Here is a 17334-nt window from a genome sequence, read left to right on the forward strand (position 1 = left end):
TCTTCTGTTTCCACTCCTCTATCCCTCAGACACTTTATGTGGCAGTGTAGGTGCTGCAATGCCAACACGTGGAGCTGTCAATGGAGAATGACTACACTGGTCTCTCAATCGCATTTATGTGCTGAATTAGCCAAACACTTCGTCAGACACTCACCTCACTGATGCCACTGATCTGAGTAGCCACTGTACCACTAAAAACTGAACTTGCCATCTTTGCCAGAGCTCCATGACATGTAGTGTCACACTCCTAAACACAGATGCATAATTATATATAAATTAGTTTCTACACAATTCTGATTCAAGCATTCAATTTCAAATTATATTATCAGTTTTGAATTCAGTAGCAAACAAAGTCAAATTGTTGTGATTGCTTGTCCTTTGATATTGTTTACAGTTCTCTAAAAAGATTGGAGCTGTGTCATATATGAGTGAAAAAAATGAGAAGTGAGCTGCCGTGTCTACTACTACATGTCAGGATTGCATCATTAATTTATTACATTTTCTTTTGTTTCCATATCGTCGCATTGCTCATGAAAACATAAACGCATTACCAGTTTGTGCGTCTGACTACCGTGATGCTGAGTAGTTGGAAGGCATGTGATGCACAAGCCATATGACATCATGGTGGCCATGATATAAAACATTGCTGCCTGAATTAACTAATCATCCAAATTTTAAGACCTCTCAAAAGGAAAGATCCCTCTGAGAAGCTACTACTTGAGTGATAAAAAGTACTATTTAGAAACAAAGATTGGGTCTTATTTTTGGTTGGTTGGTGCTACAATTCTGTTTTTGTGTTACAGATCGCATAAATATTATTATAGTTTTCTGTAATAAAGAACTATTAATGACTTGGACGATCCTCACGCCTAATCCCTAAACAAAAATACACCTGTGCACTTTCATGTTTTTGCAACTCTCTTCTAAAAAGCAGCCAAATAGAAATGCCTTTCTGTCCATCTTAAATGTAATAATGAGGGGGGTGCTTCACCTAACCAGGCTGTGTTTTGGCTGGAGAAGTCTGTGTACAATGAAAGGAACAGTGTTCACTACGAAAGCCATTTCACTAAATGTATGTGTAAATTTAAAGAGTGTAGTAACAAAAATGATGTCATCTTTACTTACACAGAAGTATAGTGGGAAAGAAGAGTGACATTTTCTTTATATGAAGAGGTATAAACTGTTATATTTAATCCTGACTGCAAGAATAAAATGGGCAGATCTATTTATAGAGAGCAAAACAATGATTACTTTATTTATGTGAAGTTAACATCACTTACTGTTTAAGTAAAAGTCAGGGAAATTATTTGACTTTCCTAAAACTTTGTAGAATGAAACAATTCTGAAATGTTAGCAAGTAGAGCCCCCATGTGGCCAACTGTCTACTGAACTGGATCTGTAATAATCTGTTATTGTGTAAAAGAATTAGGAATGGTAGAGAAGTTGATTTGTTTCTTTTTTTAATGCTTACAAGTATATTATACATTTTTTATCATCATTTTTACAAAAATATAAATAAAATCAAACAAAGAAAATGTTTATAATTTCATTAGTGTGGCCAGAGACCAATTTTTATTAACATCCATCCATCCAGCCATCCATTTTCCAATCCGCTAAATCCGAACACAGGGTCACGGGGGTCTGCTGGAGCCAATCCCAGCCAACACAGGGCACAAGGCAGGAACCAATCCCGGGCAGGGTGCCAAGCCACCACAGGACACACACAAACACACCCACACACCAAGCACACACTAGGGCCAATTTAGAATCGCCAATCCACCTAACCTGCATGTCTTTGGATTGTGGGAGGAAACCGAGCGCCCGGAGGAAACCCACGCAGACACGGGGAGAACATGCAAACTCCACGCAGGGAGGACCCGGGAAGCGAATCCGGCTCTCCTAACTGCGAGGCAGCAGTGCTACCACTGCGCCACCGTGCCGCCCTTTATTAACATTCTTCTCAATAATACCAGGAAAGTGAAACTATTTTTTAATATGTGAAGTTAATATTTGTTACCATAAAATCTATAGCAATTAATTAGTCTTTTAGTAATATGTTTAGATGACTTTGAAAGTCTTAATTTTAAAAATATTCAAATTGTAATAATGCACTGATTTTAATAATAGTCACTTTACAGTCTACTTACTTACTTGATTCCTTTAGATCTATTAATACATTTTTTTTAATAAAAATATGAAGAGGTATTTATAACTTTAAATGTATTAATTTGGAAACTAAAGAAGTTTCCCAAAAAACGTTTGAATAACCGTAATGCATTTGGTTAATTAATATTACTGGTAAAAATTTGAATAAAGGTTAAAGGTGAGTGCCAGCTCATTGCTTTAAATCTAGGCATTGCCATTGCATGTTTGTAATAATAATAATAATAATAATGTATCTTTATATACGGTGCATCCGGAAAGTATTCACAGCACATCACTTTTTCCACATTTTGTTATGTTACAGTCTTATTCCAAATGGATTAAATTAATTTTTTTCCTCAGAATTCTACACACAACACCCCATAATGACAACATGAAAAAAGTTTATTTGAGATTGGTGTCCAGGTTGACTCACACACGTGTGAGTGAAAGATACGGTGTCTTACCAAGAGATCCGAGTTGGTGCAGATTGTATTGAACGCTGTGAAAGCTTCCTATTCTCGCATTGTCCTATAACACTCTTGATGAGTGTTTAAAGTAGAAGCGCGGCAGCACTATAATATTTACTGTTTATGTTGTATTGGTGCTTGGTTGTGATTTTGTTATCTCAAAGAGGGCTAAAAAAGAATAGCAGAATGGCTTGTGTCAGCTCTGGTTAGTTGGCTCTCGTAGCTACTGTGGATGTATGAGGGGGTGAGGCCTCACCTACAGTTAATTTTTGTATCATATCTCTTGCTCTGGTACCCCATTACCCCAATTTAGATTAAGCAAGTATGAAGACAAATAGGAAGCTGGATTAACACATTTCATGGATGATGACTGTTTTCTTTAGTGGGTTTTTGCATATTAGGCTAATCTGAAAATATCAGTTGACCTGATGTGATTAAGAGCAGATTTACCACGTGTTACGCATACTACCTATAATGGATTATACAAGCTCAGAAAATGGATAAATGGCTAGTACAAATCTAAAGTTATCAGTAGGGGTGCAACGATACACAAAATTTACGGTTCGGTTCGGTTCGGTACTTTGGTGTCACGGTTCGATATTTTTTCGATACAAAAAAATTTTCATGCCTTTTTTAATTTGTAATTTATTAAAATTATATATATTTCTTTTAACTCAAAAATACAGTTTTTAAATTAAATGTTGCTGAAAAAACAAAATAATAAAAAAAATAAAAGAGTTTGGAAACGAGTTTATTACAGAGAAAGGTCCCTTTCCAAAATAAAAGCTATGCTATACCCTTCTTCTGGGGTATATTCTCAGGAGCATATTGAACATATCATGTCCCCATAAAATGAACCACTCTCTGATGGACCTCCCCTCACACTCATCTTCTGGAGTGCTAGCACTTAGCTGCATATACAACAAAACAACTTAAATAAAAATATGTATTGCACAGAAATGCCTTCCTAAATATATTTTGAAACATTTGAAATGTTCTAAAATTAAGGTATCAACCACATACAGTTCTGCATTATTTGGGATCCCTGACTGTATTTTCTATACTTGGTAGAATATAAAACAAACACACCCAATGGTACATGCTTCCTCAGTTTGTTTGCCCAGTTGATTTCATACAAGGGACGCTATTGGCGGATGGCTTAGAAGCTACCCAATCAGAGCACGTATTACATATTAACTAAAACTCCTCAATGCTATAAGATATGCCTCCTGCGCGGTGCTCGATTGTTTGCTTGTCTCTGCCTCCATCTCACCCTCTCTGACATTCTCTGCGCCTGACGGAGAGGGTGTGTGCTGAGGTGTTGTTTGCACAGAAGCTGTTTGCCTAGTGGATACGGACGCTCCTCTAAGAAATGCCGCTTTATCGAGGTGCGTCCAAAAGCTCACTTATTGATTTTTTGATTGGTTGCTTTAATCTCGCGCTCTCTCTTTCTCTCTCTCCGACGTTCTCTGCGCTTGACGGAGGAGATGTGAGCAGAGGGGCTTTTTGCATAGAGGCTGTTTGCTTAGAAGATAGGGACGCTCCTGTAAAAAATGCTGAAAGGCTACCTTCGCATTGATCCCTTCATTGCCGCTGCTTTATCGCGGTGCTTGCATAATTAAAAGCGCAACAGCCCTATTGATTTTTCATTGTTTACTTTACTCTCTCTCTGACATTCTCTGCTCCTTACGCGCGCACTTTGAAGAGGAAGATATGTTTGCATTCTTTTAATTGTGAGAAAGAACTGTCATCTCTGTCTTGTCATGGAGCACAGTTTAAACTTTTGACTAAAGGGTGTTATTTCATGTCTAGAGGGCTCTAATAATGTTAAAAAACGTATTTAGAAGGTCGTAAACAGGTTTTCTATGCTCTAACTGCGAAAATATTAGATTTATAAATAAAGAATCCTACTTCGTGGAAATTCATTTATCTGTCTGGAGCGGATTAACCGCGATAAACAAGGGTTTACTGTATAACTGTGCGGAGAATATTTATAAACAGTGTGGGAGAGTTTCTAAGGGCTTAAAATATATAAAAATAATCATACAAACATATGGTTTCTACTTCGCAGATTTTCACCTATCGCGGGGGGTTCTGGAACGCAACCCCCACGATCGAGGAGGGATTACTGTATATAATTTTGTATCGTTCAATACATATGCGTACCGAACCGAAAGCACGGTTCAATATCGATACATGTATCGTTGCACCCTTAGTTATCAGTGTTATCAGCATAAACTACTTAATTCTCAAGCGATAAATTTCCACCAAATTCTATTAGTTCTGCATTGTTATTTTTTGTATCCTGACAGTTATCATTATGGACTACATCCAGACTTTACCCTATGCCCACCAAAGCTGGCTGTTAATTTGTGCCTTGTGTGATCTGTTAATATTACATTGTGGTATAGTGGCTATGGCTTTGGACAATCCACGAGGTTGTGAGTTCAAATGTTGCTATTGACACTAAGTGATCATCAGCATGACACCTCAAGCCACTTCACCTGCCTGTGCTTCTATTGGCAAAACAAAAGTAATCTAATCAATTGCATCGCAAATGTTCTAAGTTGCCTTGGATAAAGGCATCAGCTAAATAAGTAAATAAATAACTTGCCAAGATGTTGCCACTGTGGCCTTTGTGTATGGCTGCCCAAATCAAATGTACTGTAAAATGTCAGAGTCAACCTGTTCTACCATTCTGATGTCCAGTACCCATTGGTAAACATGAAATTTGTGGCAGCAAATATCTCACTAAGTCATTTCAGCAGTCCTCATGATGGACCTATATATGTTGTACCTGTTACTATGTACAGTATACATTGTGTGCATGTGACAAACCAAGCTTTGCAGTCTTAAAGTTCTATTTGATGTCTCCCTTTCTATGGAAAAATACCTGCATATTTAAGGAAAAGCATTTAAAAAGTGGTGTGCCATGTGGGTTTCCTCCCACAGTCAAAAGACAGATGGGTTAGGTGAATTGGCATTGTTAAATTAGCCTGGGTGCTTGTGTATGTACTGTATGTTCTCCCTGTGATTTACTGGCACCCTCTCCAGGTGTTACTCCTGCCTTGCACACTATGCTATCTGGGATAGACTCCACATGCCACATGACCCTGCCCTGGATTAGCAGGTTAGGCAGGTGGATGGCTGGATGGTAGGAATGAGTAAGTCCATCCATTCATTTTTCAAACTTCCTTATACATGCACTCTGTAATTATGACTGGTGTAACTTTATAAGCACTTTCTAGTTCAAGTAGCAGGTTCAGGATAAATATTGAATGTCATATTAGATGTGATACTCTTTTAATAATAACCAGTAATCCTTACTGGCTCTTTAAGATATACAACTCATTTCATACTGCTAGCTAGTTTAAAAATGGACATTGCCTGCATGTTAGCGTGCACCATCTTTTTACAGAGCATTCCATTGATTTACTACAAGTCACTTCCCATATTTAGAAAATATACTCATCACATTTTAAAAGGTAAAAGGTTATAGTGGAATTTAAATAGAACTCGTGTTCAGAGGGAAAACAATGAACAGCTGAGTACTCCCATAAAATCCCATTTTAGGCATGGAATTTATTATAGCTATGCAAGAAGCGCCACTAAAAGGTGCAACACCATTTAGGATTTTATAACTGGTGGGTGTGTGTTTTGTACTTTTTTTCCTGAAAACAAGTCTTAATTTTTTAACAAAATGTTTAGATTCACAGAACATGTATATTTGTTGTTTATTAAAGGGCCAAAGTATAACACACTTCATAAATGTTAAGCCCTTCATAGTCAAGAATGGAGGTTTCACCTTCTGCTTGGATAATACTCCACTAATTCTTAGAGCTTCAATATGGTGTTGAAAGCCTTGGGCTCAGGGTGGGGAAGAAAACATTAATTACATCCAAAATGAATGACTCAAAAATTGACTAGCATTATAGAGTCGATGAGAACAAACAGAACTTGCCAGTGGTGTTCACAGATGAGTGACTCACATAGCTCAGTCATGCTTAGCCTGAAAAAGCTACCTGGAGCTTCTCAGTCAGCAAAGCAGTTGTGTATGTTTGGCACTGATTTGTGTGAGACGTGTTGGCTGCAATTGCGGTTAGAAAATCAGCATGAGAAGGAATTGGTATGTTCTATGAGAGAGACCAATGGTGGGTCTGGGGTAGTTACAACCCCCTGGCTTTGTGTCATGCAGTCTGTTTTAATGAAGTTCAGGCTCGCTTTAAAATGATATCAAGCATGTCTGAGTTACATAAGCTTTGATTGTCTTTTGTATGTATGCAGTGCGGCACGGTGTTGCAGTGAGTAGCGCTGCTGCCTCCCAGTAAGGAGACCTGGGTTCTTCCTGGGTGTTCCCTGCGTGGAGTTTGCATGTTCTCCCAGTTTCCTCCCACATTTCCTGGTTTCCTCCCACAGTCCAAAGACATGCAGGTTAGGTGCATTGGCGATTCTAAATTGTCTCGTGTGTGTGTGTGTGTGTGTGTGTGTGTGTGTGTGTGCACCCTGCGGTGGGCTGGGATTGGCTCCAGCAGACCCCACGTGACCCTGTAGTTAGGATATAGCAGGATGTATAATGGATGGATGGATGTATGCAGTGCTTAAGTTGAGTCAGAATGTAGTCCTGGCTAATATCCCAGTCCAGACAACCATACAGTGTAGCTCAACAGAGTACCAGTCTGTACGTCTTTTTTGTAAAACATATCGTCTTACCCAAACCTGCTAATCCAATTAGTGTGTTTAAGCGATGCATTGACAAGTAAACCTGCTTCCAGTTAGTTATCCAGCAATGGATTGGTTTATTCCACTTTTCACCTTTCATATCCAAAAATCAACTTTTCAATGAAAAAAGAAGTATCATTGAAAAGCACTACACAGTGAAAGCATAAACAGAGGACAATGGCTATAAATTTTTCAAGTAAGTATTCCTTTACAATTACCAATGGAAGCATCTTAACTTGTTTTTATACCAGTATAGTGGCAATTTAAGGTAATCCGATTTTTTTTTTTATTTTTAAAGTTAGCTCACTCTGTTTTGACTGGCAACAATATATTAGAAACAATATGGAATAAATAACATAAATTAGATGAAATGTCATAAATTAACAATATCTAAGCGGTGTTACTAAGTTAACATTTATCTCACTATTGTTTCAAAAGTTTTTTTTCAGATTTGTTGTATATTAATTACTAAGTTCCTGCCATGATATGCAGAAACATACTACATTAGATGTGCGTTTAAAGTTACAGTTCATTTTCTTGGTAAAAAAAAAAAAATGTATCTCATTGCAGTTGCATTAAGTTGGACAAACTGACCAGGAGCAGATGTCATGGAGTAGTCATGTTTCATTGAAAAGAGGCCTGCTGTGCTTTTTTCCATCAGCACAGCCTGTCACATATTAGCTCAGAGACAAGCATTTGTCCTTCCAAAAGGTGATTCCTGCTTCAGTAGGACACTAAAGTTGATCCAGCTGAAAAATCTGAATTTTTAGACTCCCACCAAAAATTATTTCTCATTGTATACACCTCACAAACTTCAACTGAGGATAAATATTTGACATAAAGTACAAGACACTGAATGTGATTCCAAAATACTGCTCAACATATTGGACAATTAGTCTCTACATAATGCTGGGGGAGTAATCACATCTGAAGATTACCATGACACCTTATATATGCTATACATACCACTGTGAACATCTTCAGCTGTATCACGTAAAGGGGCTAAAAGAAAGCAAGAATGATGGCCAGTAGAAATTGGCTAATCGCACTCAGTGAGACAGATTTTTAAATGACAGATATAGTCTTTTAGCAGTTTCTATCTTGGATATCTTCATTGGCACATGTATTTTGCTCTAAACTGTGTTAGTATTGTACTTGTGTTTGCTTTAATTATGTATACTAGTGATAACGTTTCCAGCATTTTTTTGGTTAAGAATTTCCAACATAATTACAAAAAAGAAAATAGGTCTTTTCCCAGGTCTGTTATAACCACGTGCCTTTTCCAGCAATAACAGTGTGGTTGTGGAGCACCCTCAGATCTATATCCACCACTGAAAGATGAAAAGGGCTCTTGCTGAAGGTGTTAAAAAACACATGATAACCTTACCTAGAACTTCGGTCTTCCTTGCCTGAAAAATCTCAGAACATTATCTGCCATAGGTGACATTAAGATAGATTACTTTCAATTTTGCTTTTTCCAACAAGGCATTTTTGGGTGTTTTTTATTGTCTTTTTACAGGGCCAAGGCTTGGGTGTGGGTCAAAAAAACGGCCTGTTAAAGATAATTGAGGAATTCCTTAAGTGAATTTGAGTTATAAAAGAATAAATTGTTGTTGAATATGTTCTGTGTAACTACAGGAAATGACAGTGTTTTTTCTTTTTAGGAATAAAGCCAAGTAAGAATCTTCATTATCATAAAACATTAATTGGCCATGATGCCTCTGTTACATAGAAATGAAGTACCTTAGTAGGAAAGCCACTATGTATGTAAAAAGATGTTATTTGGATAATAAAGCTAGTTACACACATGCAACAGCTGACATTTGCAGTTTATAGTGGATGAACACCAGTGATTTCCTCTTGTTTTTTGTGATGTTAAGATCAAAACATCTGTGAAGTTAAGGCTGTTATTGCTTGTCCTTAACTGAACATGCAGATGCTAAAACTTCACAATCAGTGAAATGCATCAGATATAAAACGGAGAGAGAGCCTGTCGTAAGGATCCTTTTTGATCACACACTCTATTGATCATTTTTCCATCTCAACTTGTTTTATAAAAGGAAAATGAAAACAAAAAAATAATGTTGTGTACTGTAATGTGAATAGTCAGTTAATTTTATTATTTGAGCTACTATTCACATTTTCTTCCAATATGGTGTGTGTAATGAAAATGTGATGTGGGTATCTCCGAGCTTATTTCATATCATTTTCATAATTTTTACATATAGTTGTGCTCATAAATGTATATACCCAGGCAGAATCTGTGAAATATTGGCCATTGTTTGGAAAATATAAGTAAACAGGCTTTCTGTTTAATTAGGGAATATTCTCGGAAAAATAAATTTATTATCACATAATTGTGTGTGCCCTTTGTAAAATCAAAATGATAACTGAAACAACCTAAATGGACATAATCAAAAGTTTACATACCCTTGAATGTTGGCGCAGATAATTTCAAATTAAGGGTAATCAAGGGAGGGCATCTACACCTGTAACCTCTCTGATTGCAATCTGTGTGTGTGTATAAACAGTCAATTTACTGGATACCAAGCCATGGAGAATGCAAAAGAACTGTCAAAGGACCTGCAAGAAAAGGTTGTTGATATGTATAAATCAGGAAACAGATTTAAAAAATATCCAGAGATCTGAAATGCCTGTTAGTAGTGTTCAAACTCTGATGAAAAAATGGAAAGTTAGGGGTTCTGTTGTTACCAAGCCATGGTGAGGTAGACCAACCAAGATTTCAGCTACAACTGCCAGGATCATGTGTCAAGATGCCAAGAAAAATCCACAAGGCACTTCAGCTGAAATGCAGGCGAGATCCACCTCCATTCTTCACAGTAGGGATGGTCTACTTTTCATCATGGACCTTGTTGCATCCTCTCCAAACATAGCGTTCACAGTTGTGAACATAAAGTTAAAATTTGGTCTCATCACTCCAAAGGACTTCATTCCAGAAGTTTTGAGGCTTATCTAGATGTTGTTTGGCATATTCTAAGCAGACCGTTTTGTGGCGTTGTCGCAGTAAAGGCTTTTTTATTGCAACTCGACTATGCAGCCTATTTTTGTTCAAGTACCTTTCAGCTGGAGTGGCTTGTGGGTTTTTCTTAGCATCTCAACAAATAATCCTGGCAGTTGTGGCTGAAATCTTGATTGGTCTGCCTGACAGTGGTTTGTTAACAACAGAACCCCTATATTTCCAATTTTTTATCAGAGTTTGAACACTACTGACAGGCATCTTCAAATCTCTGGATATTTCTTAATATTTTTTCCCCTGATTTATAAAAGTCAACAACCTTTGCTTGCAGGTCCTTTGGCAGTTCTTTTGCTTTCCCCATGGCTCAGTATCCAGCAAAGTCAGTGAAGCTCTGCATGAATTTAAATTGACTATTTATACACAGATACTGATTATAATCAAAGAGGTTATAGGTGTAGACACCCTCCCTTAAATACCCTTATTTTGAATCTCTGTGTCTATTATCAGCACCAACATTCAAGGGTATGTAAACTTTTGATCAGGCTCATTTGGGTGATTCTGTCCTTATGATTTAAAAAGGGCACACCCAATTATGTGATAATAAATTGCTTTGCCGGAGCACAATCCCTAATTAAAAGGAAAACTTTCTGCATGATATATTTTCCCAAACAATGGGCAATATTTCACAAATTCAGCAAGGGTATGTAAACTTAAGAGCACAACCGTATGTACTTTTGTGTACTTATATATTATCTTGCTATTTTGGCAATGTATTTTAATATTTTGTGAATGGATGCAGCTATTTCATAGCCATCTTTGCAAGGCTGCCCCACGTTGTTTATAGTTGCTATGCCCGTGACGAGTGTCATTACACTCCTATAGAAGATGGTGACTCTTCTGAAATTTTAACAGTGTGGTACATTCAGATAAATCCATCCTGTCACTGATCAAATGTACTCCCAACTACTGCGTCTTTTCACAAACATTTAGGTGGGGGTTACGTCTGTAATTCATTTGCAAAATTAGAAATATTTTACATTGAAAGCACAAATGAAAATGCAACCATTTTAAAATGTAATCATGTATTTCTAAAATATTCCTTAGCATCATCTACTTCCTGTACTTGAATGAATGACAGGATCTGGGAGCACATTGAAAAACATGAGAAAGTGGACTGAAAGCTCAGGAAGGCTTTGAATCATTTCTATTCACCTTTGAGGTGGGAACTGCAAATACATCACAGGGGACACAGCTAGAGGTGCTGGTCAGACAATATGCCTCAGGAGAGTCGGAGAGATGACAAACACACTACCTGTCTGGTTTCATATCTCAAGCACATAGAAAAGGAGACTCAAGAGGAGGGACATCCATTTGTCAGTCTTCTTTTTAGATTAAACCATTTTTATGTCAGAAGTGGAACTGCATGCAAATTAAAAATAAAGACATAGTTTTATAAATTATTGAAATGCTGTCTAAGTCTATTTTAAAGTTCCTTCCTTTTAAAGATCCCAAAGTACAGTGGGAAAAGGATCTCTTACTCAACATTTCAGAAAAGGAGTGAAAGGGAGCCATGCACAGTATTCACTTGAGATCCATAGGTGCAAAATGTTCAATTTTTCAACTTAAAATTATCTATTGAGCACATCTATCACATTTAAAATTGTCCAAAATGTTTCCAGGGTAAGATCCAACCTGTGAACGCTGCAATCAAGTTCCAGCTTCATTAGGCCACATATTTTTGGTGTGTACCAAATTCACATCATTCTGGACAAACATTTTTAAATGCCTATCTAACAGCCTTGGTGTCACAATTTCCCCTAATCCACTAATACTAGTGTTTGGTGAACTCCTAGACGAGCTTAAGGTGGAGAAGGACAAACAAACTGTAGTTGCCTTTATTTCACTATTAGCACATAGACTTATCTGGCTCAGCTGGTAGAATCCTGGCCCACCTCCATTAAGCCAGTGGGTAACTGATGTTATATACCATTTGAAATTTTAAAAAGGGACCAGATTCTCTCTTAGAGGATCTGTTCATAACTTTTTTTTTTAACCTGGCAGGATCTAATCAATAATAATTTTAGAATAAGCACTTATATTGGGGAGAAAGACTCCTTTCCCTCTATACTACTCTCAAATGTTTTACTCTGGCTGTTGGCCTTTCTCTCTGTCTTTCTCTCTCTCATGGGGGGCATTGAATTGAATTTAGTTTAAGTTTGACTTGATTGTATGGCATGTTACATGCTTTAAATAAAATTCAATAAAAGTAAAAAATAAATAAATAAAGACATAGAATGCCTGGTTAGCACAGGTATAGGGTGTCATTAATACAGCACAAAAATACACTGCCATTACACAATTATAAACTGAAAAAATGTACAGTCTCAGGTGTAAAACAGTGCATACTTTAAACCTAACTGCTGTTTTTAAGGGTCATTGTGGCATACCCTTACTTTAAATTAATTAACTTTGAGACTAAATTAGTGCTGTCTTATGTAGTCATTTAACTTCAATGTTCGAGCATTACCTAAGGTTGACTCTATGCTATAAAAGTAGTGCTGAAGGAAATAAAGGCAGCATTTCTAGACTCTTTCAAAATATCCCAGAGGCATGATTTGATTAGAACCTGAGATAACGGATGGGATTCAGCCATTGTCAAGATACAATTCTCACCAATTTGTGCCAAGAACGGTGTAAATACGTTTTAAAAATTGTACATTACAAATTTGTTTCCACTAAAGACATTCAAAATTTCATCATATTTTCAGCGTAATTTATGCAGCATAACGAATTACACAAATTTATTTAAGCGTCTCTTTTCTTCTCAGAGACAGAACGTGAAAAAGGACCAAAACAAAAGCAGCGGGGGGCCTGATGGTTGCCAAAGAGATCAGCTAAGATACGTCAGACGCCGGGCTTCCCAAGAGTTCGGGACATCAATGTCACTAGGATGTGAGCCCAGGTGAAGACGCGGGGTGCCATACGAATGTCAAGGTGCTCGAAGATGAAGGGCTGCAAATGTGTTTAATGACAACTCAGACGCGCATTCGGCCACTTTCGTGGATGATAAATATGGGGTCATTAGATATTCCAAATAACTTCCGAAACAACACCAGCGGAGAACTGATCCACCTGATGTCTCTTCTGGCCCACGGGTTAATTTTGTCGCTCACCTTCTTAGCAGGCATTGCGGGGAACACGCTGGTCATCTGGGCGGTGTACCGTAAGGCAGCACTTCAAACTCCCAACAACGCCCTGCTGGTGAACCTAGCAGTCGGCGACCTCCTCCGATGCCTGATCGACATCCCGTTACTTCTGACGATCGTGCTATTGGGGGACCGCCGGCAGGATTTGGGCACCGGACCGTGCCACGCTCAAGTCTTCGCTTTTTCCTTGAGTTGCTGCGTGCAGTTGTTTACCTTGGCGAGCATCGGCGCCGAACGGTATCAGGCTATCGCGCACCCTTTTAAAACGGCCAAGAGGAAGAAGAGAGTTCAGGTGCTCATTCCGCTCACCTGGCTCGGGGCAGCGCTCATCTCTGCAGCGTGCATCGCTTTCGTGAAGAGCACTCCGGTCTACGCGGTGTGCCGGGGCATGGCAGTACACGTGTGCGTCTACAGCGACTCCTTCGGGTTGTACGTTCTGGTGCCAGTATGGCTAGCGTCCCTTGGTTTCATTGTGGGCTTTTACGCTCGGATCTACCTTTTAGTGAAGACTCACGCCAAGAAAATTTTTGACGAGGGAAAGTCCCAGGACGGGAACTCAGCAGGTATGCGGACACAAGACAATACAGCGGCTTCTTCAGCCGCTGTGCCAACCGGAGTCAATGAACAGATGAGTTCTGCTTTAAAAACACAGGCTCAATCATCAGGGTGCCCCCCTCTTAAAGCAGATATCAACGACGAGCCTCAAGTGCAAACCACCGTGGGGCAACAGGCGGTTGATCAGCCGGCCGGGGTTGACTGCACCCCGAGCGGGGCACTCCCTATGGAGACAGAGGACGGGCGGTTGGCGGCCACGGCTCCGCCTGTGGATATTGTCGGGGCCGTGTGCATCATGCCGAAAGGAAACAGAGAGAAAGCGCGGAAGAGGACAGAGGGCAAGCTGGCCAAACGCTCGGGCTACATCATTCTTACCTTCCTGGCCTTGTGGTTGCCGCTTATCGTGCTGGTGATTTTTAATTTCATTGTCTGCCACAGCAATACCGCCGTAAGTTATTACAACACGCAGTCGGTTGAATGAAAAGCGCTCAGTATCTCACAGGAACTTTATCGTTTACATTTGAATAGCAACGCTCTGTAACAGCATCCACTCACCAGAACGGCAATTCAGAGTCTAAGGTTAAAAGTGCGATTGGTTTACTGAGTGGGGTTTGCTTCTGACACGTGACGAATCGGTACAGGTTAGTTAGGGTGATCAGCCTTTACTGCGCGAGTGCGTTATATCCAAGTTGGTGAACACAAGTATCCTGCTTCTGAAGCGGACAGAATAGACTCGGAGCGCATGAAGCCCGTAAAGGCGGGGCGTAGTTAAAACATAGGAAGGTTGTAAATGATCAACGCAGTGATGTTTCATTTCCATTACATTGCGCCAGGCGACTACTAATATTTGAGATACAATTGGTTGCAATCCTTCTTTTTTGTTGTACGTAAGGAGTATATTTAATCATTATTGCACTGATGAGAATTATTGTAATGCTAGTCGTTCAGCATAACATTTAATTATGTTATACTGGAGAGATTAATCATGCAAATGAGATATATTAATATTAATTAAATACTCACTGCTTGGTGCCAGCCTGAGGGCACCCCTTAACAGATGTGTGTCCTTTCAAAGACAAGTTTGCTACCATGTGGCCAATGATGATAAGATCAGTTCACGCCCACAAGTTAGACAGTTTCTAACCTGCTTACTCCTGAACAGAGTCATGGGGAGTACTGAAGCCTATCCAGGACAGCACAGAGTACAAGGCATGAACAACCACTGGACAGCGTGCCACTTAATTGCAGGGCGAACAAACAAACACCCCCCAACCACACAGTAGGTCTAATCTACAGTAGTATTGTCAATCCACCTGACCTGTTTGTCTTTGGACTGTGGGGGGAAGCTGGAGGACTCAAAGGAAGCCCACACAGACATGGGTAGAACATGAAAAATCCATGGAGGGAGGACCTTGGATATGAACCCTGGTCTCTTTACAGCGAGGCAGCAGCACTACCATGCTGCCCCAGGTTCATAAGTGATTTTGAATATGATAATCTAGGTAAAGAATGAGCTTGATTAAATAGTAAACACTTAACATGAACGACTGGGATACATTGGGTAATGCACTTAAATCTGTGTTTTTCCATCTGATTTAAATTAGGTGAATGATAAACATGACTCTGTTAGTGTGTTCACCCTGTGACAGGCTGTCGCCCTGTCCAGGGATTGTGCCTGCCTTGCACCTTATGTTTGCTTGGACAGGCTTCTGCTTCCCTATTGACCTTGCTCAGTAAAAGCAAAAGAAAAGTAGGAAAAGGATGGATGGTTTAGCATTATTAGCTTTAATTGCATTCAGCACTTAATGTAGTGTATCTCAGATAATCACTGCAGAATAAACTGCACAAAAAGAAAGACTTGGTCCCGCTTATTTACATCACAGCCGCTTTTAGGACAGGACAGCAGTATCCACTATCCAGTGGTTAGCATGGCTACCTTACAACTGTTAGGTTAAGTAGTATCTTTATATTAGTCTTCTGTGCACATTTAGTTAACATTTCTATCTTCTCTGGATGTGTGCGCCTTGCAATGGAGAGACATATGAGCCAAGGCTGGTTCAGGCCCCATGCCTAAAACTGCTTGAAAGAGGTCAGGCATCCAAAACCCCAGTCAGGATTAAGAAGGTAAAATGGTACATAAGAAAAATTTAGTCACCAGGAAATGAGACCATGAAGATGCTCTGAAACAGGGAGTAATAAAATTCTATTGGTACTGTTTATCAAAAGTAACACACAGTGAAAGCAACATCACTTATATTCAAATGGATACTTAAGGGTTTCTTACTGAAACGTTTGGTAAAATCCAGTTTACAGTGATTCTAGTATTTACTAGGTAAGTACCACACAAAATACATGAAATTACAACTCCCATTCTTATTCTCCATTGGAATGATTTTGGGGAACAATATAATACAGAATTGTTCTTTGGGAATACAATATCAATTCTTCCATGTTCTTGAATAAGCATTATACATTTTCAAAATCCAGATGAAATTGCCATTTGTAGGAGTTCTTTGAATGCACATTGAATATGTTCAATATGCATTATTATGGTCATTGACACTGGAATTGCCATGTTAAAATGTCCATTTCTAAAGATGAAAATACACATGCTAACAAATACAACTGGCCCAAACTCATTACATATTATGTGCTGCACTAAGAAAACTCAGGATATAATGCTGCTATATTAAACATGTTGTGGAAAAAAAAAGAATACACTATAACCAGAATTTGAACTTTTTATTGTATAAAAACTAAAGATTACTTTGTGCAAAATGGCCACAGTCATGTTTTCACATTATTGCTGTCTGCATTATGCAGAAGATATTCAGAAATTGTAGCTGTTGTGAAGAGCTGAACATCTAACTGCATTACCCCAGCTTTGTGAAATGATCACTTATGAAAACAAGCAAGTCACTGTAGCACCAATTACAGCTTAAGGAGTTTATAAAGAAAATTATTAGAACCACAGAGGATAACAGAACACTTTGTTACTTAATGCACATTTAATCAAAGTCTATTTTTGTCACCTTTTTCAGATCCAGCTGGCATTAGAAGGGGAAATATTTGCTACAGCAGTAACATGCACTACTTCAGCTATAAACCCCATAACCTATGCTGTTGTCAACCCACAGTTCAGAACAGAATTTCAGCAACTGCGGATAAAAGTTATTTCTAAACTTTGCTCTAGAGTTACATAAAATGTAATATAATTTGAAATACATATTTGTAAAAATGTAAACTTTAATGTAATTATTTCTAT

General features: G+C 38.6%; 1 protein-coding gene across 1 annotated transcript; it reads left to right on the forward strand.

Moving 5' to 3' along the window:
* The first annotated feature begins 13152 nt into the window (after positions 1-13152).
* LOC120534563 (putative tyramine receptor 2) lies at positions 13153-17272 on the forward strand. The gene is made up of 2 exons (XM_039762157.1): positions 13153-14517; positions 17111-17272. The coding sequence occupies exons 1-2, from the start codon at positions 13381-13383 to the stop codon at positions 17270-17272; spliced, it is 1299 nt and encodes a 432-aa protein (XP_039618091.1). The 5' UTR covers positions 13153-13380.
* The last annotated feature ends 62 nt before the right edge of the window (positions 17273-17334 follow it).

Source organism: Polypterus senegalus, chromosome 8, assembly GCF_016835505.1.
Source record: "Polypterus senegalus isolate Bchr_013 chromosome 8, ASM1683550v1, whole genome shotgun sequence".
NCBI classification, from domain to species: domain Eukaryota; kingdom Metazoa; phylum Chordata; class Cladistia; order Polypteriformes; family Polypteridae; genus Polypterus; species Polypterus senegalus.